A 22,511-nucleotide genomic window follows, 5' to 3' on the forward strand; every position below is an offset into this window, starting at 1 on the left:
GTGATGTTTGAGGGTTATGACTTGGAATTAGGGTTAGAATTAGGTTTAGGTTAAAGGAAGGGTTAGGCATTTAGTTTGGATGGTCAGGGTAAGGGGTTGGGAATGTATAAATGGGAGTGTCCTCACAAAGATAGGAGTACAAACGTGTGTGGATGTGAGAGAGACAGTGTGTGTATGTGTGTGAGAGAGAGAGAGAGAGTCTTGCACATGGGGAGTGGGGGGGGAACCGCCTCCCACATCTGGCTCTCCTCGTCAGAGCTCCAGCTTCACATGCAGAAGTTGTGATGAAACATTTCTAAGCCTCCGCTCCACAGACAGGAGCCTGGACACGAATGCACCGAAACGCTAGGTAGCATTTCTCTGTAGTTTGCCCCAGAACCGGAGCTCATCCTCGGCTGCTGCTGCTGCCGCTGCAGGGAGGTGACGCAGCGCGCACGGAGCTCATTACCAGTTGGAGCGGTCACGACCATTGCGGCAGCCCGGACGCAGCAGCCCCGGCGGCGGGAGCGCGCGGTGTCCCCGGCCCGGTCGGTTTGGAATTAAGTCATCGAGGAGGAGGATCGTAATTGACGCGTTGACGGACGGCCCTCTGGTTTGAGTTAGTCCGGGAATATGCGCCCGGTCGCACCGCAATGACAAGCCAGCGGAGGTCTGCCAAGCTACAGCTGCGGCGGTCGATCAGCGAGCAGCTGCGGGACTCCACGTCCCGGGCTTGGGATCTGCTGTGGAGGAATGTCCGGGAGCGACGGCTGGCAGGTCAGAGAGCCCGAAGCAAGGCACTGAAAGTTGTTTAATGTGCGGGGGAATATATGACACCGGCCCTTCATATATTATTATTACCACTGGCACAGCGGTACAATAAAACAGAAACGTGTCGTGACTACAGGGATACTTATATTTTGCGCATGGTCACTGTTTACTTATTGATCCCATTTACCTATGTAGCTTATATCAAAACAACTTTGATGACTGATACTATACGCATATAAAGACATGTAGCCTCTGTGTTGGGTAGTTCCATGCGCACGCAGCGCGCTCCCCGATATTTTGGGAAGGTCATTGTCAAATTTAGTGTCCAAAAAGGCGCAGGCATGTTCAGCCAGTGCAGGAGTCGAGCCAGGATCTCAGCTGCCGGCCTGCGTGTGTTTGTATTTCCACGGTCTAAATTTATTGCTTTGTCCAGAAGCACGCAGTTTGGATTATGGATTTATTATCTGCATGTCGTGAAATGCTCCTGCAAGTACGTGCCAATGCGCCAAGTTTGCAGGGTCAGACAGTTTGCTCCGTGGACTGGTTGCGCAGAGTTAGAGACGTCTGTTCGTTCGTTCTCTCTCTCTCTCTCTCTCTCTCTCTCTCTCTCTCTCTCTCTCTCTCTCTCTCTCAACCTTGCGTCACAGAGGGAGGAGAGGAGAGGAGAGAGAGAGAGAGAGAGGTGCAGCTGTCTCCTCGCTTGAATAGAATCACTCTTTCATCCTCTTATACAAATTAAGAGACCAACATTCCCAAACCACAGATACAAGCAGGAAACAGTCGCACGCGTCAGCAAAGTGAAACCTGGACTGTGTCCCAGATCATTTTCCAGGATTGCGTGACGCATGTGTATCCCACTAACTTATGAATCTGATGCTTTGCACGCAAATAGCAGAAGAACTTGTCAGTCAAATGGAGCATCAGGGAGCACCTGCTGCCCCAGTAATCCTCTTCACCCCTTTATCCTCCTCCAGCCACAACCCTCACCCCCCACTGCTGAACCCATCTGTTCAGAAGGCACACGGTTCACATCTGTCTGGATCGGGGGTCCTTAAAATGTGCACATCTGGCCTTAGACCCTTTTGCTTTCATTTTGCTCTTAGTTCTTCCACTCTATGAATTATTCAAAGCAATGGAATATCACATCAAGCGGTTCATGCGTGAGAGTCAAATGTATTTAGTTTCAAACTGTTTGATTTACGTGTTGATGTCATTTCTATTTTTTTGGACAACTGGAATGTGATATTTACAAAACAAAAAGTGTCAGTGAGTTAAAGTTTGAAAGAGCCAAGAATCTGAGATCACATAAGTCATAGGTCATATAGTCCAAATATCACAGATTGAATCACAAAGCACAATTTGCCTCATGTGGGACTTTTGCATCACCTGCCCTCAACCCTCAACTATAGTGATGAAAAACAAACACAAAGGACATGAGTAAAATAGATGTCACATGTAAAGTGCACATTAGCATCTGGAAATTTAAACATGGTTTAGACGCCATGGTAAACAAATGAGCAGATCAGGGCGGAAGCTGACTCAGCAGATAAGTTTAATTGCAAACACGGTTCCATTCCATCCTGTGTGTGTTCGTGTGCATGTTAGAAGAAAGAGATTTCACAATTGCACCTGGATTTAGTCTCAATCCCAGAGGATTTTCAGGTAAGCGGGGGGGAAGGGGTGTGACTGGGATCTCCCCTCACGGGTGGGATTTGTGGCTCTTCGTTGCTTTAGTGTTTACCTTAAATCACCTCTTCCAAAACATATTGTTCTCATTATATAGTTGTCAGTTTGTGGGTTTTGCTGCGTTACTGAATTTATCATCTGGCTTTGATCAAATCCCGATTTGTTCAGTTGGTTTTGTTCGAAGCTCGGTGTCTGGAGGCTCTGAATGAATCTAAGGACAAATCCAGAAGAGTTCTTGTGCTTTCAGAGATTATCCCCAGGTGGTATCAAGCTTTCAAACATTTCAAAAAGGTAAATCCTCTCGTGTTTCTCCCAGAGAAATTCTTTTTATTTCTTTTCATGCAGGTTCAGAACGCACTAGATGCCGCTGCATGTTTTTTGATATCAGATGAAAGCGACTCAATTCAAGCTCTCGAATCACATCAAAAATGTTTGGCTCATTTGCTTTACCTCTATGGAAATGGTTCTTTTCAGTTTCTTCGGTGGCTCTGCCCTGACGTCTGAACTGAGAATGGCGAACTTGTCTCTAATAGCTGCTCCGGCTCTGGTTGTTGGTTTGTGACGAATGCCGGCATAATGTTTTAGAACGGTACACAAGAGTTACAAGGTGCAACCACCATGTCTCCATCCATTTTTAGTTTGTATATCCTCAAAATTTATTTGAAGTGGTTTTATGACATAGAAAATACCTAGTTTACTTTAGCATTTTGATAATTTAGTTTTATGATTAATGTCAAAAAAATGTTTTTCAAGTCAAGCCTGAGATACTTGGCTGTAGAGTAAAGGTTAAAGGTCACTGGGCTTTGACAGTCAGGACCCTAGGGATTGAAAATACGCAGAGTTTGGAATAATGAATTCTGCAACTCGACTCTACTACTGCTCATATTTTCATGGGTGGATTCCATAATCAAATGCTGATGTATTGTGAGTAAACTTATATCTGTTTAGTTTTCCAGTCTGTACTCGTCAGTTTTCCCATTTAGTTCCAGTCTCGTCCCACTGTAACTGAGCCTGAGTTATTATTACTGAGCGCTCACCACAGCCCAGTGCGTTTACACATCGACTCAGCTCACTATCACTTTACTGTGCTCTGCCTGCTTGGTCATATTTCCCCTGAGCGCCGCGCAGCGTTTTTACATAATTTTTTTATTTTATTATTTATTTACTAAGTTTATCTAGGCTGATCTTTTTTACTGAGCTTGCCTCAAGAGGGCAGTCTAATTTAATCAAATCAAATCAAACGACAGATTTAATACGTCCCACGGACTCTGAGTTTTTTTGACTGAGCTCTACTGGCAGAGGCTCATTCAGCTGGTTCCCTCACACCTCTCTGACAGTGTACCACCAGCAGACTGAAACGCCTCTGGGTAGGCCCTCCACTGTGAGATCAGGTGTGTGTGTCTGTGTGTGTGTGTGTGTGAGTGTGTGTGGGAGACTGCTGACCTAAAACTGACTTTGCTTTGACCTACTTTTCATGTGAGACCCCCCTCCCCATATCCCCTTCTTATACCTCCTAACCCTTCCCTCCCTTAAAATGAATTAAAACTCACCCCCTATATCCTCTCGTTCTAGAGGATCACTCTTCTGCTGAACTAGGTCAAAGTATGAACCTGCCTCCTCCTCCTCCTCCTCCTCCTCCTCTTCCTCCTCCTCCTCCTCCTCCTCCTCTCACTGCATTCCATACGTTTATCTGCTAACTCGGTGACTGTATGGCAGCATTCAGTCACACATTTCAGACATTAGCTTTTCTCAGTGCAGCTGCTGTACCGCAGATTTTCTTCTTTTCTTTTTATTACATGCGGTTGGTGTCTGAGGCCTGAGCAGGGAACGAGAGCGAGCGGCGCCCACAGAATATGGTTATGATAAGTGTCATGTGGTTTGGTGGCGTGGATTTGGAGAACATTTCTCAATAACATTACAGTCCCACTCAGCATTAGCGACAGTAGCGATGGTCCTACACACATTCCTCTGCACGGTCTCACACCCACACGTTCTCCATTGTTCTGCCCTTTCCCTTTTCACATTAGGCTGCTGGGATAGTGGTTCTCTCCAGTGACCATTCACACACACACACACACACACACACACACACACACACACACACACACACACACACACACACATGCACGCTCATATGGCCTCGGCTTGTACCACAATTGCTTCTTTGGCAGAGGCAGAGTTTCAGGAAGCCCTGTTCCCTAAACATTTCTCTAATTGGATGTTGATCATCATGTGACCCAAACTTTGTGGAAACAAGAGTTTGGGAGTCTCCCTCCCATCTCAGCTGAGGAGTCTGAGCATGTACATGTGTGTGTGTCTGTGTGTGTGTGTGTTTGTGTGTGTGTGAGAGAGGAGAACAAGGTGGGTCATCTGAATCGGCTGGTGTGATGTAGCCCGTGTGTTTGTTGTCGACTGGGATGAGCTGCAGGGAGGAGGCAGGCGGGCGGGTGGGGAGTTGACTTCCAGTGAGGGCATGTCGGAGGCAGGAATTCACAAGGAGTGTTCGCACAAAACCTCATCGGGAGGAAGTCCTGTAGCTCAGCGAGGATTGTGTTGTGTTCCGGAGGCTGTGGACGGCAGCATGGACGCCCTGGACGCTGCAGTAGCTGTGGACAGTGTGTCTGCCTCAGTCCACTGTGGAGGTGCAGACCAGGCGAGTGCTGCAGGGGATGAAGGGGCAGAACATTCCAGTCTGGAGGGTGAGGACGATGCAATCGCAGCAACTCCGAGGGATGAAAACATCATCGGTGCTGTGGATACCGGAGAAATGAAACGCCCTACGAGTGCAGCCATCGCTGACAGTGGGGGGGACGCTGTGCAGAGTGCTGACACTGCTGCTGCAAACTGCAGGAGAATGGAAAGTGGAGACAGTGTGGATCAAAGTGCCAAGGACAGTGAGAGTCATGACCGCGAGGGTGACGGCGAAAGCACCAATGAGAGAGCTTGTCTGGAGGCCATGACGCCCGTCTGTCAGGACTTCTACCTGAGGCTGGGCGACACCCCCCGCCGCCGCTCTGCCCTGCGCCTCTCACGCATCATCGCCCGTCAGCAGCTGCTTCGGAAGCTGGAACAAGGTAGAGACGGAGAAAAAGAGAAGGTTATAGCCTGGATTTGACCTGATTAGAATAGAAGTAAGAATTTATCAATTCAAAGATGTATTTTATTTTACATGATACTTGAATTTTCTTCACCAGATGTTCTGAGATGGAACATGAATGGACTTGACATTGTGGCTTTTGAGCTTCTCATGAATTCCCTTGTAATTTTCTCTTCTTACCTACTCATCGAGCAGTAGGCAACTCTTCCCCAAAATTATATTACAACCTTTTTCTAACACAACTTTCTTCTTTTTAATACGACTTTCTCTCAAAGTTTTGAAATGTTTGACTCATTTAAAACACAGTGTTACATTAAGGACACTGACAGAGGTGCAGCTGTCTTCATTGTCCACAGTTTTTAACATCTTTAAATAAGACCCCCTCAGTGGCCTCTTTCCATCAGTTACTGCTTTTATATCACATCTCTGCTTATGTGATGTTTTCTTTTACGGTGGCTGAACAGATTTTTTGTTTGACCTCCAGAATTGCAGCCCAACAAAATTCACAGAAGGTTTTGCTTTGAGAAATATCTGCTCATGCGTCGTCGAACCCATGAGTCCAGTTCAGCTTCTCATCTGCCATCTCTCAGCTCACATCAAAATACATCATGCAGGAAATAGATCTTATAGCAGAGACATGTGATATCATTCAACCAGACGGCACAGCCACAGATTCTTCTGAGGATTCTGCTGGTTTGTGAACGAAGCTTGGATCCATGTTATTTAGGTAAATGTCAAGATCTCCCTTATTCACTTGAGAAATAGAGAATGGATGTCACCAAGATGGATCGTCTCGCGTGTCCATTCAGAGCTAGAGAAGACATATTTGTGCATATTTGAGCCCTTTTAGCTCTGATACACAAATTGTGTCTGTTTTAAAATATATGACAGACGATATTTCATGCAAGCTTTTCTCAATGAGGACTTTTCAATATTTGACCTCTCCCACAGACATTTTCACAACACCAGGAATGCCTTTTAGAAGTAGACTATCAATCTCCTGTTTCATCATAGTATGCTTTTTTGGCACGAGCCCACTCGCTGAAAAGCTTTGCCAGTGCTCCCACTTCCTTCTGGTTTTATTCAGTTGGACATATGGAGCCATTTCTCTTCCAAAAAATATATCGTTCATAAATGTCGAAGAAGTCATAACAAGTCTTGAAGGCACTGTAGTGTTATTGTTTCTGTCTGTGTCTCCCTCTACCCAACTCGTCAGGCTTTGTATTCCGTGGTTAACTTCCTCGACTTCCTGTCACGTGTGCCGTGTTTCCCGGGGAGTAAACAGAACATCCCGGTGTTCATGAAATTGTCGCAGCTGAGTCTTTGGCCTGTTCCACCGGCTGCTGAATACAATGTAGAGGATGAGTTAGTTTCCGCAATCAGCTGCGATATTCTGCAATTCAGTATCGTGTTTGTGCGTTTTTTTCTGTCCTAGAATTTTCGGGAGACGAGAAGAAACATGCAAAGTCTTGTGTTAGATGTTTCTTTTTCTCCGCCTACTCACAAATTTGAAAGCGAGTGACGTGACGGTTATTTCAGGTGAGGAATGTAGATGGAGGAGCAAGTTTATGCCTGTGCTGGGTTTGGATGATGCTTCACTCAATGTTCTCCTCTGATTCTGCATCTCTCTCTCTCTCTCTCTCTCTCTCTCTCTCTCTCTCTCTCTCTCTCTCTCTCTCTCTCACACACACATACACACACACATCCCAGTTGCATTCCACTTCTCAGCAGCTGGTCGACTGTCAGACAGACTTAAATAAACTCAGTGACCTAACATCTGATCCCACTCAAAAGCAAGAGATTTTGATTCATATCTGTGATGCAGGTCCTCTCTCACCCTTTAGATTTATATATGCACATGGGTACACCACATGTAGATGGGAGATGATTTAAAGCAGCTATCATCATCGTTATTGATCCTCACAATGGAAACAATGCTGTATCTAACAGGGATGGATTTGCTTCCTGCCCGGCAACAAATGGCAAAACTACACAGATTGCAACCAGCCAGTTAGTAGCGGAGCAATCGGTAATTAAAAAGTCAGATATGAGGCGTCCACCAGGACAACTCAAAGTGAATGCAGACGTGGCTCTGTGTCTTCCTTGTTGAGGATAAAGACAAAAATCCACTAACAAGTTCACAATATCATCTTAAAAGGTGACAATATGAAAGTGTTGTGATCACAAATTAAGGTTTGTTTGAGGGTGTCATGTTTCCAAAACTTCCCCATTGGAATCTTACTTAAAGCTGGTTCAGGAACTTCCTGTGTGAAACTGATCTGTCAAGGACGCTGATGTTTTTCCCACAGAATAGGGATGTTGAAACCCTTTTCACTGCAAACATGTTGTTTTACTTGTGGTTTCAGGCCCGAGAGATTTCATGACCAGTGGTTTGATGACTCAGTCCAGGTGTTTGATTTTTTTTTCCATCTTCTCTTTATCAGACTGGATTTTTCGAATGTATAAAGATGAGAAAGGCGATCGTTGAGTTTTTGATACGTCAGCAGACTCATTAGCTTAAGCTCCCTCTGGCCTACTGTGGAAACAAATCATCGAGCTCTTAGGAAATTACATTTCCTGGAACTTTTGGTGGAAATCAACCTGTAGTTGCTGGATCCTGAGCCAATGACAATTAGCTCTAAATAGAAAGCTAAGAGAGAGTTCAGTACACAGTCTGAGTAAAGTGAGTATAAACAGTCAGCATATATACTAATATAGATATTAGCGTGTTTTGTCAATCATTTACTGCTCTCCCATGATGCAGTACTCAGAGGAGCTGCATTCAGCTGCAACGAATTAAAACAAGTATCGGCTGTTTTCACAGACCACATTTTGACTTGTCTTAGCAGGAAATTCACATATTATATAAATGTTCTTAACAATTTCCCAGGATGCTGTGCCAGGGAGCAGACATGCACAGCTGTCAGGACTCTGGAACATGACGTGCATTCATTTACAATACAAGTGATTATTTCCTGCTATGGCGGACCAAATGTACACAAAGTCAAAAATACCATCCATGGATACTGACTTTAATGTCTGTTTCTAAATTTATATTTCATTTAAAGTGAAAACCCAACATCATAGTTTGATTTACATGCATCTGTATAAAGCATTTTATCATTTCCTGGTGGTTTACACTACAGTTAGTGTGTATGCCATAGATCAGGATACACTAATGCTACAGCTGTGGTTTCACCCATAAAGATGGATAACATGTCTCCACTTCCTCCCACTGGTTAAAAAATGAAGCCAAAGCGCTACAGACACGGACTCTGCCATGTTGTGACGACACAAAATGTTTGGTCCTTGTGCAAAAAGTTGAGGCAGGGTTTATGGCCTATACCACAATCAGCCACTAGGGGGCTGTCCAGATGTTTTGGTAGCATCGGTGCCTCTTGCTATAGATTCTTCAATTCTCTCGAACTTCAGAGGAATGAAATATTTGGTGTTTTAAAGTTGGGGTGAAATCTAGTGTGAAATTCTCAGTGCACTCTATGATTCTCCTCACAAACCATTCAGCCGCCTCCCTCCTTATTCTTTCAATTTGTCACCTGTCTGTGTTTGCTTTTAGAGGAAACTCTCATTGAATGTATATGTCTGTCTCTCACCACCGTGCCCACAATTGCTACTGGCAAACCACAAGTACTCCACTGGCTGCTACTCCAAGCCGAGCACTTAGCGTTTCAGCCAATTTAAAATAAATGCTCAAATCCCTAAAATTGAAGGACGTAGCCCAACACGAAATAATCCCCCTCCGCTCCTTCTGTAACCACAGCCTGGAGCCATGTAATAATTGGACTGCCATGTAAATGCATTGCTGCCAGATGCCACTTTAACACCCTCTGCTGGAGAAAGGGGAAAAAATCCACAATTCCATCACATTCAGTCGTGTCTCTTACAATCTCATCATATCCCACTTTATTATTGCAGTGGGTTAAATCTCACTATAACCCCAGAGCTGTGAATAATTATGGTCAACTACCAACACACAGCGCTGCTGCCAGGACCTGTCATAAGATATTATAGGCTCCATATGAGCCGGCACTGATTTCCTGCCAGTGGACTCTGCTTTAACGCACATTCCTCAGGGCAAGACATCACCACAGATGAACCATACGGGACAGGACCGACATATTCCTCTTTAACCTCCTTCCCCCCCTCCCCCTCCCCCCCATCCCCCCATCCCCCAATCCCATCACTTCTCCTCCGACTTCTTCACTACTTATTTTTTTTCTGTGTGACCTTTAAACATGAAGGACTAAGTGCTTTAGCTTATGTGGGAATATGACTGCTTTCCAGACATCCTGTGTTTGTGTGTGTGTGTGTGTGTGTGTTTGTGTGTGTGTGTGTGTGTGTGTGGAAGGACTATTACTCACTTCATGCCTATACAGTCTTTACACACTTGAAGTTATGTCTCTCTGTCCCTCGTCTCTACTGTTTATCTCTTATTTAATCAATTATGTCTGAGTGGGACCATTAAAATAAACAGAATTTAAAATTAAACCCTGTAAAATGAAGTAAGTGAGTTTCCCCTCATCATCCTCACTGTTACCGACCATCATCCATTAGTGTGCCTCGTTACACTTATTCCCGCTAAGTCCGACTGACGTGTTCAGTCCCGAGACTTCCTGTTGCTGTTCTTAGCTCGCATACCGCTCTGGACACATGGGAAATTCAGAACAGGAACTGATGTCATCCACTCCAGGGTCCTTGAGACCCAGTGATAGTCAGACATAACACGGAGGGAAGGTTGTCAGACAGTCAAGGCTTTCTGGCTCTGGATGAAGGGAGAATATGAAATTCAGAGGAAAGATGGAGGTGAAGTCATCGGTCCAGAAGTAGAAGGAAGGATGTAGGTTGCTTGTGATGTGTTATGTAACACGCTGAGCACCTGGTTATGTAAGGCGTTACCTCTCAGCCCCCACGTCCTGCACATGGACGCCCACATTCTAACTGATACACATACCATCTGTCTGCCTTCCCTGCTGTGGTTCCAGTGGCTCGTCGTTTATCCAGGGCAGAAGGAATGCAGCGGAATAAACCGAAGGGAAAAGCACAGTTGGCAGCGTGGATTAGCTCCGTCCGACTGTGTGTGTTTGTGCGTTTTGTGGCCCTCTAACAACATATTTGTGTACTAATTAATCTCTTGATTAAATCCTGCACAGATGAATAGCAGGGCTTTGTTCCCACGGTGACGGCGGCTTTGACATTCAGCTCATTTGTGCATAAACACTAAAATGCATCGCACAAACAAATGCACACCACTGTAATGAAGTACACAACTTTGTGCTTTTGTAAAACGTTATCTGGGCACTACAATGGCTTCATGGGTATTGATTACTTTTCAATGAAACACTGGAGAATTTGGAGGGATTTGAGGTTCTGTACAAGGTGTGCAATTACAAGTGATATATGTGTTCAGCATTTCCACCCTCTGTGCAACAGCATGCAAACAGTGTGCAGTTACAGCTGAGTGGACAGAAACAACCAGAGCTTTACAGCAGTCAGTCCTGCAGGATGCTCATTGGAGGAGATTGCAGACACTGTTTGGAGAATTTGCTTCTCTAGGGAATATTCATGGCAACGCAGCGTATTGACTGACTTGACAGATTCACAGTAAACCACAGCGCCTGTGTTCACTGGACCAACCTGTGCAGCCGTGTGTCTCACTGATGTGTTTTTAATTAAGGTCAAAAACTGAGGTCTGTGGCATTATGCTGACAACGCCAGATTTTTAGGTCTTTACTGTATAGACACAATATGATGTGACTGGATGTGATGTCTCCCCCTCCCTGTGATTTAATCCCAGGGGTCTGTACGTCGCTGCCCTCCGTTCTGCCTGTCTCCTCCGCTCTGCATTCTCTGACTCACTGGGGGCAACATGTGTGTGTGTGTGTGTGTGTGTGTGTGTGTTCTCCAACACGCTGATCGGGTCGGCAGCATCGTACAGTAAACGTAAAGGAAGATGATGAGGTCAGACCGTCCTTGCCATAGCTCACTGGCCTGTAGGTTCAGCTGACATGTGAAATTAAAATCCACCAGTCGTCAGTCTGTTACCTCGGGGGGGCAACAGCAGCTCTGCTCCTGACAAATGAGATGTAGAGTTGTGTTGCATCCGAGTGGAATAGGGGATGAGGATGATCGAGGAAAATGTGTGAGGGAAAAGTTATCTTCAAGGGTTAGAAAAATGCAGGTTGAAGAGGAAAACATGTTAAAACTATTACGCACAAAGAGAAGGGAAAATAAATTTCGAGACAGTGATGTTTAGGATGGAGAAAGACGTGTTCACAAGGATGAGCAAAAAAGGGCAAAGTGAGGAGAGGGAAGGAGCAGAAAAGAAGAGAGAGAGAGAGAGAGAGAGAGAGAGAGAGAGAGAGACGTAGAAATAGAGAGATCTTGTACGTGGATCCCAACAAAGCACAGAGTGCCAGAGAGGAGGCTGAGGAGAAAATTAGAGGGAAGAGCAAACGTGCATGGGGCCGGCTGGTGGAGGGAGGCCGAGTTGTAAACACAAGGGGTTGGAGAGGCGGCGAGGAGGAACGAGCACAAAGAGCTGCCCCTTGATGGAGAGCTGGGTAGTAGTGAGTGGACGTGACAGTGGGATGGAGAGGAAACATCAGTCCGAGCGCCGGAGAGACAAATAGCAGCATGTCATCACTGGCACCATGAGGGCTTCAAGTAAGTTTTCAGCTCTCCGCGCGTCTCCTCTCCTGAAGTTTTTCCTCTCTGAGGTTTCTCTATTTTCAGCATCTTAAAAATATTTTTCATGATCCAACCTCGCGTTGCTTGGTATGTGATTTAGAGAGAGCAGCTATGCGGAGAATGCTGGGAGAGGGATGTAATTGCTGGATTGTGGCGACGGGATCGTTTCCTGCTACCGTTCTCGTGTCAGCTGAGGGTGAAGACCGGGGCTGTTTTATTGCCCCCGCTGAACTTTGTCCACGGCGTCTCTGCGGTGCCTCTCCGAATCGCTGCCAGCGCCTTTACAGCCATGAATGAGACCAGTGAGAGGGAATGTTGTGAAAGAGCCGTGAAAAGAGAGCAGTGACTGTAGGATGAGGCAAATGCAAAGGCACTGCTCTTCGTGCTGTATAGTGTTATAATTGTGTGCAAGTTCAGAACTTGTATCAATTTATTCTCTTCTTACCTGTACATATTAATTTCCCCGAAATGTTTAACATTGCACAACAGCTACTGGACGGATGACATGCAATTTAGTGGAAGGATGAGGTACTGGTCATTACACAGAGATCCACAATATTTTTTTCAATTGCAAGATAAGGCAATTTTCAACATTTTCACAGGTGATAAATTATTGATTCAGATGAAAAAAGTCTATGAGTTATATGGCTATATTAGTTATTATATAATTTATACAGCCCATAATGCATTGTAAGGTGTTCTTGGGTTGCAGAAAAGTGTCATGAAATAAAATGTTTTATTATTATTAACAGCTTTGCAGAATGATGCTCTAAAGAAATCAACTCGCATATAAGCGAGTGGAAACAAAGTAGCAAACACAAACCCCTGTGAAGCATGTAGTGATGTTCGTGGCAGCACCGGACTGGTTGTGTTGCCATGTGTATAAGGTTACAAAAGTTTTTGCATTTTCAGCTTTGGAAGTATATACAGGATATTTAATGTTTAGCTGTGTGAGCCTGGCAGCTTTTTCTGGCTGAGTGAATTCCCACAGGAAAATTAAAATGTTCCTCCACTGTATGGGAAGAAAAATGAAGCCTGAAGATCTGTGTTCCCCCCTTGACTCTTAATCTATCTGTGTTTTATAATTATAATAGTATAATATAATCACTTATAAAGTTGATAGTTCACATTGCTGATGATTGGGCTGTAAGACATCAGTCCATCAAGATTCCAAGAGGGAAATTCAGTATCGTAAGAAATTCCTTCTCTAAAAAAAACATGTGATGATTCAGGTCCCTTACTGTTAACTTCATTGTTTCAGTTTTACAGAATAAAACCAAAAATCCTACTGAAAATCTGCTTCTAAAGTATGTGTGTAATCAAAATGCCTCAACTGCTTTATTTTCGCTTTACAGAGATTGAGGCTAAGGAGGCTTGTGATTGGCTTAGAGCAGCAGGATTTCCACAGTACGCCCAGCTTTATGAAGGTAAGACACACAAACACACACACACACAGACACATATACAAAACACACACGCACACAGACACACACAAACACACACACACACATATACACACACACAAACACACACAGAGGGAGCCAAAGTCCAGAATTTACCCAGCTGCCTTGCTATAACACAGGACTCGTCTCTTTCACATCTCTCCTTGGGTTACCTCCTGCTTCTAGTTTTCTCTCTCTCTCTCTCTCTCTCTCACTCTCTCTCTCTCTCTCTTTGCTGCTCCTCTTCTTTTTCTGCCATCCCTTCATCTTCAGTGCTGCTGTGTTCTATTTCCAGGCTTCAGTTCCTGTCCAGAGGAAGAGGTCATGGGAAAGGCCTTGTTATCACTGCTGGGACTCTCACAGCTTCTCTCTCTCTCTCTCTTTCTCTCTCTTTCTCCTCCACCTTTCTCCCTCAACTCGCTCACCACTTCTCTCCCAGTCCTCCCCCAGTCAACGCCTGTATTTTCACAGCTTTTCTCTCTTCCTGCCTTTCTCTCTTTTCACTTCACGCCCCCTGTCCTCCTTCCCTTCTTCCACCTCGCCCTCCTTCCACCTTTCTGTAAAAACTACAGGCGTCCATTCAAGCAATGACCATCGGGCACAAACAGGAAGTGGCCCCATTAATCTCCGAAGTAGCTCTTAAAATCCAGAAGTCCCTCTTTAACAACACACAAACACACACACACACACACACACACACACACACACACACACTGCATATGCTGTGAGCACCAGTAATGGCCGGCCTCTGCGCCTCTGTGGCGGCTTCCAGTTACACCATAGACTGTATATATAGGGTTACACAGAGAATCACCAAAATAAAACACTTTGGCATTGTGTAGAATCCAAGTTATGACAGGGTTTTAAAATGTGTGGTTTCTCTAAACTCCACGATGACAGGTGTTAAGTGTAGCGACAGCAGTTGTGCGACCATACTTCACAGACCAACCCTCAGATCTCCTGTCCTCTGTCAGTCATTAACCAGCACACCGGTCATTTTCTCGCTGTCTTCTTCCTCTCGTGCAGATTCCCAGTTTCCAGTAGACATTTCCTCAGTGAAAAGGGACCATGACTTCCTGGACCGGGATCTGGTGGAGCCGTTATGCCGGTGAGGACACTCATCCACATTCGCCCAGCAGTCGCACATGAGGAGCTCATTCTCGAGCTCATACCGATCATTTAACACCATCAAAGTCTCGAGACCCTTTTCTGGTCCTGCTGGTTCTGTTCCTCCGACTTGTCCCCGCGGCCTGGTGCTCACCACCAATCATGAGTTGTCTGACCCTGACCCTTAATGAACTCCCCGTCCCTGTCTCCCGCTCAGACAACCCCACCTTTGATCCCGTCGCCTCCCCTCCACCCCGCCACGCTCTGATCTCCCATTCAAAGAGCAGAGACCCTCAGGGGGCAGAGCGAAGGGGGGCTGAGGGTAACAAGGAAGGAGCGGGGGGGGGGGGGGGATGGGGGGGGCGATGTCCTCTGCCAGATGGGGCTTTGAGAGTGTGTTTTAAGTACGTCTGCACATCTCTGCGATATTTCACAGTTTTTTACCCCACACGCCCCCCCCTCACTCCCCGTATCTCTCTCTCTCCTCGCCGCTCGCCCCTGCCTGCCCAGTGTGTATGGTAGAGGAGGGTGTGGTAATAACAGCGTTAGTGATTCCTGACAGATATATTGCCAGTGATTACACTCAGCCCCCCCCCCCCCCCCCCCGTCTCAGGAGCTGTAAAACACTGCTAATGAGGTCTCGCTTGTTCACGCATAGGTCTTTACAAAAAAAGATTATAGACCCGTGTAGTGTACGGAGCATAGAGTCTCAATCTGTAATGTGGCCACGCTGTAGGAGAAATGCAGGGTTTGGAGTTGACTACTGTATTTTCCAGCTCGTGTGTTTACTCTCAGAAGTTGATACAACTTTGTGCTTCCTATTCTTCAGGTTTACATGCAGCAACAGGCGACTCCTTGTCTGCCAGGACAGACAAATATTGTAAAAATCAGTTTTATTTCTACTTTGCTATTAGAGCCGGAAATCTTTCTAATGACAAAGGTTTCAAAAAGCATGTTTTTAATGTCCCCTGTCACACGGACGCCACCCTTCTACCCTGCTGCTGTTCACGCCCCTGGAGTCGTAGGAAGGAGGGAGGATGTGGATGGGTGGGTGGGTGGGGGGGAGGCTGCAGGCTAAGGTTTGGTAAGGAGCGTGCCAGAGGATGGACGTGAAAATAAAAGGGGATTGGAATGGGTGACATGATGAAGGGGGGAGGGAGGTAAGTGGAGGAGGAGCCAGCTGTGTTTTTTTGGGGGGGAAGATGTGCCCCTCGAGGCTGAGGATGCCAGAGGAGGAGAGGGTGGGAGGGGAGAAGGGATAGACAGGGAAGAAGATGAAAGAGGAGGGGATGAAGAGGCTTGTCTGCAAATGATCAGACTCAGGAGGGGAAAGGGGGAAGGAGGGAGTGAAAAGAAAGATAAGACAATGAATGTGAGCAGAGTGAATCTATCCAACCTACCAGCTCTGATATGTGTGACTGACTGTGTGTTGCAGACGTCTCAATACTCTGAACAAGTGTGCGTCCATGAAACTGGATGTCAGTCACCCCAGGAAGAAAGTAAGCCAATTTATTTGTATTTGTATTTTTATTATTATTATTGTTAGTAGTAGTAGTAGTAGTAGTAGTAGCAGTAGTAGAAGTAGTGTTGTTGTTATTATAATTATTTTTCCTGTTCATTCACAGCTTTTTCACAACATTTTCTGTAATATCTTTGTGAAGGTTTTATTATTCATTACTTATTATTATACTAGTCTTTGTTAGGCTGATTCATTCTTTGTCGTGGCCATGTACACATGTGACGCACATTTTGATTCCAGTTCTTGTTCTTACATGTAAACCTGGTGCATTTGCATTGTTTGAATATAAGAGTTCTGTTAATCAAACTGGATCAATGAAGAGTCACGGCTGCACTTTGACCAACCAAACCACAGTTAATGACTTCAGTCCCAGTCTGAACCATCATCCATCATTCCAGTCTTTCCATGTAACATTGTGTTTAGATGTGATTTATTTTAAATGGTAAATGGTTTTGTATATAGCACTTTTCTAGTCTTGATGACCCCTCCAAATGCTTTACAGTACAGGTTTATATTCACCTATTCACACACACATTCAGACAGTGCATCTATTAGCAGCACTTTAGTTGTTCTATGAGGACACTTCGGCATGCTGATGGGAAAGACTGGGGATCGATCTACCAACCTTCAGGTTGTAGGACGACCGCTGTACCCCTCAGCCACAGCCCCCCTTGTAAAGCTAGTGTAGTCCTCAGTAGACCACATGGCTCTGCCAAGGCCCAACAGACTCACACACATAGATTTGCCAGATTAAAAAAATCAGGATCCATGAATTAAATCTAATTTTGCATTGTTAAAGAAAGAGACAAAATTCCTCCACCTAAATTGAATGGGCTCTTTCCTGACCTCTATTGCATCTGTCCATCAAAATCCCTCCAGTAGTTTCTCTATAATCATATTTATAAAAGGACAGGGGTGAAAACATTACCTCTTTGACAGAGGTCATAACTAATCATGATTTTTCTCTGGTCTCCACAAAAATTAGTGTAGAAATAAAGATGTGTGCACAATTATTTCTGACTCCTCCTGAATACTTCTATCCTTCCACAGGGTGATGACTCCGATGAAGATGACCCGCTGGCGATCAGTAAACGGTGGACGTTTGAGTGGAGCAGCCGACGCTGGTCTCGTCTGCAAGACTTCCTGTTGGACAGCACCAATGAGAACAGCCCGACAGGTCAGGGGGGGGGTCTGCGCAGCACAGTGAGCAGCGAGAGCGTCCTGACAGACCTGAGCGAGCAGGAGATCACGGACATTTCTTCTCTGCACAGCGAGGACTCGACCTCCGCCATGCCCGACTCCATATCCATGGCGTCCCTCTCCGCGTCCTACCAACCGCCCAGTGAGCTTTCACACTACAACTCCCTGCCAATGAAAAGCAGCCGCCATGGCCAAGGAGGGCGGAGCAAAGCCAAAGAGTTTTTGCGTCGCATGGAAGGGATGCGCACCTGGGGGCCGTCCACGAGGCGAAAAAGCTCAAACCGCCGGCCGCCACTCGTCATCAGTGGGCCGGTGCTACAGGGGGAGGAGCCTCTGGCACTGCAGGTGCTCCAGTGTACTCCCATCAGCCAATTAGAGCCCAGTCCTAACAACCACCAAACTGATGAAGACACTCCTGCTGACACACTCACCAATGATTGTAAAGAGCAGTCCCTGGTGAGAGTGAGCGCCAGCAGTGAGGCGGTGACGCCCGATGTGAAGGAGCCGGGGTTCACCAAACCTCGCCCGGCCAGCAAGAGAAGCAGCATGTACCTGGAGGACATGGACCTGCCTTCTCAGGGGAAGAGGACTGAGGGGCAGAGTCAGTTTGGCAGAAACCAGTTTCATTCACATGAGAACCTCCTCATTCACATCCCCAAAGACCATAAACCTGGCACCTTCCCCAAAGCTCTGTCCATCGAGAGCCTGGCGCCCTCCCCTGATGACAGGAACAATGGCCGTCAGACACGGACCCAACCCTCTACACCCTGCAACGGCCTGGGGGATCCCTGGTCCAACAAGCCTCTCTCCAGGCCCCCCTGTCCTGGAGCTCCGCGGGGCAGCAGGGTGAGCGTGTACGACAACGTGCCGGGATCGCACCTGTACGCCAGCACCGGAGACCTGCAAGACCTGGAGAACGAGGACAACATGTTCCCTCACCTGGACGACATCATCCAGCACGTCAGCGGCTTGCAGCAAATCGTGGACCACTGGAGCCGCAGCGTGCTGCCCGAGGACGACGCGGGGGAGGAGGAGGGGGAGGGCCGCACCACCCCCAGCGAATGCGAGAGAGACGGCGTCTCCATGAACGATACAGATTCAACGGGGACCAGTCGGGAGAGGCGGGACTCTGGAGTCGGGGCCTCGCTGACGAGACCACGGTGAGTTCAAGTGTTTTAAAGATTGATTTAGTTTTATCACAACTTTTGTTTGTTTTGAGAAGTTTTAGGTGATGAGATAAGTAGAACTTGCAAACGTTGCTGCAAATAAGTCTAACGGCTAAAATAACAGCTGCTAGACTGACAGTGAACAATCAAAGACTTTCATTGGAGGAGTGACTGAGAAGAAGACACTGAAAGAGAGACAGCAACTGAAATAATAATCATCCAGATGCGGGTAGAAATCAATCAAATGAAAGCTGAACCAGGCAGATGGACTATAAAATGTGAGGGATGTTAACAATCAAGAGTTAATGGGCAATTTTACTGTTCACTCTCGTTTTCCTTGCTGGAGTTTGATAAAGCTCCAGGTTTGGGGCCAGTATGAGGACAGTGTGATGGTTTGGCTTCCTATTCCTGTGTTTCTCTTTAGTAATCTTTCTGCATTTCCAGACCTCAACAGTTGCTGTGTTTGATAGGAAAAACCTCTAGAGCGACTATGATAGGACCTCATTTGTGAGAATGAAAGAATTAGGCTTCTCTAATGTTCTTTAGTCATTTATTCTCTTCCCGTTCCCAGTCTGCGATGGCCCAGTTTCAGAACCTCTGATCATCTCAACCAGCCGGCCTCCTCGCTGCAGATCAGCAGCCAATCAGCAGGCCAGCTCAGCCTGCTGCAGAAGTTCTCTTTGCTCCGTCTCACCGCCATCATGGAGAAATACTCCATGTCTAATAAACACGGCTGGACATGGTGGGTCCACATTCTTCTACACCTCATGGAGATAGTTCTGTCTCTTTGTCCATTTTCTATTGTTCTCTGCAAACTGCTGTTAAACAAAACTATAATTCATACATTGATTTGATTTATAATGCAGGGAATTTACTAAATGTGATTTCAGACATGAAAATTGTCTGAGAGACTTTAATAAACTTATAAACCTAAAAATGTATTTTCTTATAAACAATATGAACAAACTTTTTGTAACTCTTTTTCGATTTTTTTTGGCAAACAGGCACATCAGTGTGTTTTAATGACCCGTCCTGTTTATTTTTATTATCCCCAAGAGGGACATCCTGTTTGACATAAAGAGTTGGTTAATGAAAGCACAGACATTTCCTTCTCTCACGCACTTCCCTCGTTCTGTCTGTTGCTCCCAGGTCTGTGCCCAAGTTTATGAAGCGCATCAAGGTGCCCGACTACAAAGAGAAGAGTGTGTTTGGTGTTCCCCTCATCGTGCATGTCCAGCGCTGTGGTTTTCCGCTCCCTCTGTGTTTACAGCAGGCCCTCAGCCACCTCCGAACACACTGTCTGGACCAGGTTAGTTTTACAAGACCTGGTTTTCCTCCTCATTGTGCTAATATTGGTTGTTTACTTACAGGAGGCAGCTGAAACTTCGACCAAACCCCTCGCTGCTTTCTCTGTCTTCCCCGCAGGTGGGATTGTTCCGCAAATCGGGCGTGAAGTCTCGTATCCTGGCTTTGAGGCAGCAGTGTGAACTGTCCCCCGACTCCGTGAGCTACGAGGACCAGTCGGCGTACGACGTGGCCGACATGGTCAAGCAGTTCTTCAGAGACCTGCCTGAGCCTCTGCTCACCAGCAAGCTGGGGGAAACCTTCCTGCACATTTACCAATGTGAGTTGCCTCCGAGCGATGAACCCCCCCCGTGAAATACTGCATCTGCCTCCACACCACACAAACTACAGTCAACTTAGTACTTGAATACTTTTATAGGGATATTAATAACAAAAAACAATATCAAAAAACAATATCAGATAAGAAATGTACATTCTAGCTTCTTCCTATGAGCATGATTGGATGTTTGAATGTGCACATGTCCACTCTGAGACGTCATCATATTTTAGGTGGTGGCGGCTGATTGGTTAAGGCACACATACCAAATAATCACAAATGTCCACTGTTTGATTCCCAGCGAGGTTGCCTGTCTCTCTGCACATCTGATTTATGTCTAGACTGCCACCATTAATAGCAATGTTCCAAAATGATAATCTTATATATTTGTATTTTGTTTGGATATGTGACCTTTTGTTTTCCTCCTCATTCCCTCATTTCTCTAGACGTCCCGAAGGAGCAGCGGATGCAGGCTGTCAGGGCGGCCATCTTGCTGATGCCGGACGAGAACAGGGAGGTTCTGCAGACGCTGCTCTCCTTCCTGCGCGACGTCACCGCCCTGGTGGAGGAGAACCAGATGACGCCCATGAACCTGGCCGTGTGTCTGGGGCCTTCACTGTTCCACCTCAGCATCCTGAAGAACGAGACGCTGTCGCCAAGGTGCACATTAAGACCAGTGAAGGCTCCCATGCTCAGAGAAAAACTCAGTGGTCTCAGTCCGTTACTATTATAAACACTGAAGATATGTTTATGATTATTCGGTCAAATTTGTTATTTGACGTGAATTACAAGTTAGAATGTTATTAAGCTAATTCAGTTTTTTTGCTACTTAAATCTTATACTCGTTTTAATTGTGGCAATTGCATTTACGCCCATCAGTAAAAGTACTTGTAATAGAAGTGGTACAATAATAATAGTAATAATAGTCACTTGTTTTCCTCTGTAGCCACCAGGACAATATCAATCTCTGTATTATTTCTCTCCAGGTCAATCCAGAAGAAGTACACCACCGGCCGTCCGGATCAGAAAGACCTGAGTGAGAACCTGGCCGCCACTCAGGGCCTGGCACACATGATCTCCGAGAGCCACCGTCTGTTTCAGGTCAGGATTTACTTCCTTATGTGTTTGATAGTCATTGTGCTGACTAATAAATAATACATGACCACCTCTTTATGTATGAAAACTACCAACAACATGAAGCCAAGGGAAGTTTCCGCTGTATGATTGTGTTCAATGAGCTCAATTCTAAAGCTGTACGCCATCATCACCTTGAGACTGTCAGTGTGCACAGTGCTGTCAGTGGAAACCTCTTCAGGGACAAAGAGAAACCGACTTCATTACCATGTGTTAGAGATTAATATGGTTCAAGGAGTTTTCCTATTAGAATCAACAGCTGACTCCTCTTAAGTGGATACTGTGCCGTATCGAGAATATCTGAGAAAACATGAAAGTGGCCGGTGTTTGATTTTAAAGGCCTTCGCAGGATGACAACATTTGAAAGAAGAGAGGACCCTTGATATTAGAATAAAAGATTTAGTAGAGTTGTTTTTAAAATAGGTCTGAGCTGATGTTACGTGACACGATGCACGTTCTCCCGGCTGTTCCCCAGATCCCTGAGGAGATGGTGACCCAGTCTCGTAACTCCTACATGGAGGCCGAGCTGATGGTGCCGCCGCTGGACGAGCTGTGCAAGGCTCACGAGGAGGAGGTGGATGAGGACGAAGAGGAGGACGATGAGGAAGGATCCTATCATGGACACATAGAGGGCCTGGTCCAGAACCTGTTGAAAGATGCCAAAGACAAGAGCAAAGCCTGGGTGTCACGCTCAACTATTGACAATACAGAGCTGGCTTTTAGAAAGGTACGTCGTCGCTGAGCTTCTGGAGCTACCAGGGAATATCAGCAACTTCATGATATAGAACATAAACATCCTTTGTGCAAATTGTCGCAATAAACCTAACGCCCCTTGTGCTTGTGCATCAGGTGGGAGATGGAAACCCTCTGAGGCAGTGGCGTGTGTGCGTGGAGGTACCCGCTACTCCCAATGAAGTGCTCCACCGGCTGCTCAGAGAGCGCCCCCTGTGGCAGACTGAGCTACAGCAGGAGAAGGTTCTGGAGCCGCTGGACAGACAGACGGATGTGTACCAGTACTCCTGCTGCAACATGGAACCTCAACCCAACTGTGACTATGTGGTACTGAGGTCAGGACTGATGGATT

General features: G+C 46.1%; 1 protein-coding gene across 3 annotated transcripts in view; it reads left to right on the plus strand.

The window, feature by feature from the left end:
• Positions 1-22,511, plus strand: part of stard13a (StAR related lipid transfer domain containing 13a) — a 47,525-nt gene that overhangs the window by 22,449 nt on the left and 2,565 nt on the right. Inside the window, exons 1-12 of one of the 3 annotated variants that reach the window (XM_062406219.1) lie at positions 282-756; positions 13,594-13,665; positions 14,707-14,788; positions 16,223-16,286; positions 17,357-18,666; positions 19,244-19,414; positions 19,822-19,981; positions 20,098-20,296; positions 20,740-20,953; positions 21,280-21,394; positions 21,903-22,154; positions 22,277-22,494. In XM_062406219.1, coding sequence (XP_062262203.1) covers positions 633-756; positions 13,594-13,665; positions 14,707-14,788; positions 16,223-16,286; positions 17,357-18,666; positions 19,244-19,414; positions 19,822-19,981; positions 20,098-20,296; positions 20,740-20,953; positions 21,280-21,394; positions 21,903-22,154; positions 22,277-22,494 — 2,981 coding nt within the window. In that variant the 5' untranslated portion in view covers positions 282-632. Of the gene's footprint in view, positions 1-281; positions 757-4,682; positions 5,511-13,593; positions 13,666-14,706; positions 14,789-16,222; positions 16,287-17,356; positions 18,667-19,243; positions 19,415-19,821; positions 19,982-20,097; positions 20,297-20,739; positions 20,954-21,279; positions 21,395-21,902; positions 22,155-22,276; positions 22,495-22,511 lie in introns of those variants that run through there. The other 2 variants (XM_062406218.1, XM_062406217.1) reach the window with 2 other exon arrangements.

The sequence above is a fragment of the Platichthys flesus genome, chromosome 15, assembly GCF_949316205.1.
Source record: "Platichthys flesus chromosome 15, fPlaFle2.1, whole genome shotgun sequence".
In the NCBI taxonomy this organism is placed as follows: domain Eukaryota; kingdom Metazoa; phylum Chordata; class Actinopteri; order Pleuronectiformes; family Pleuronectidae; genus Platichthys; species Platichthys flesus.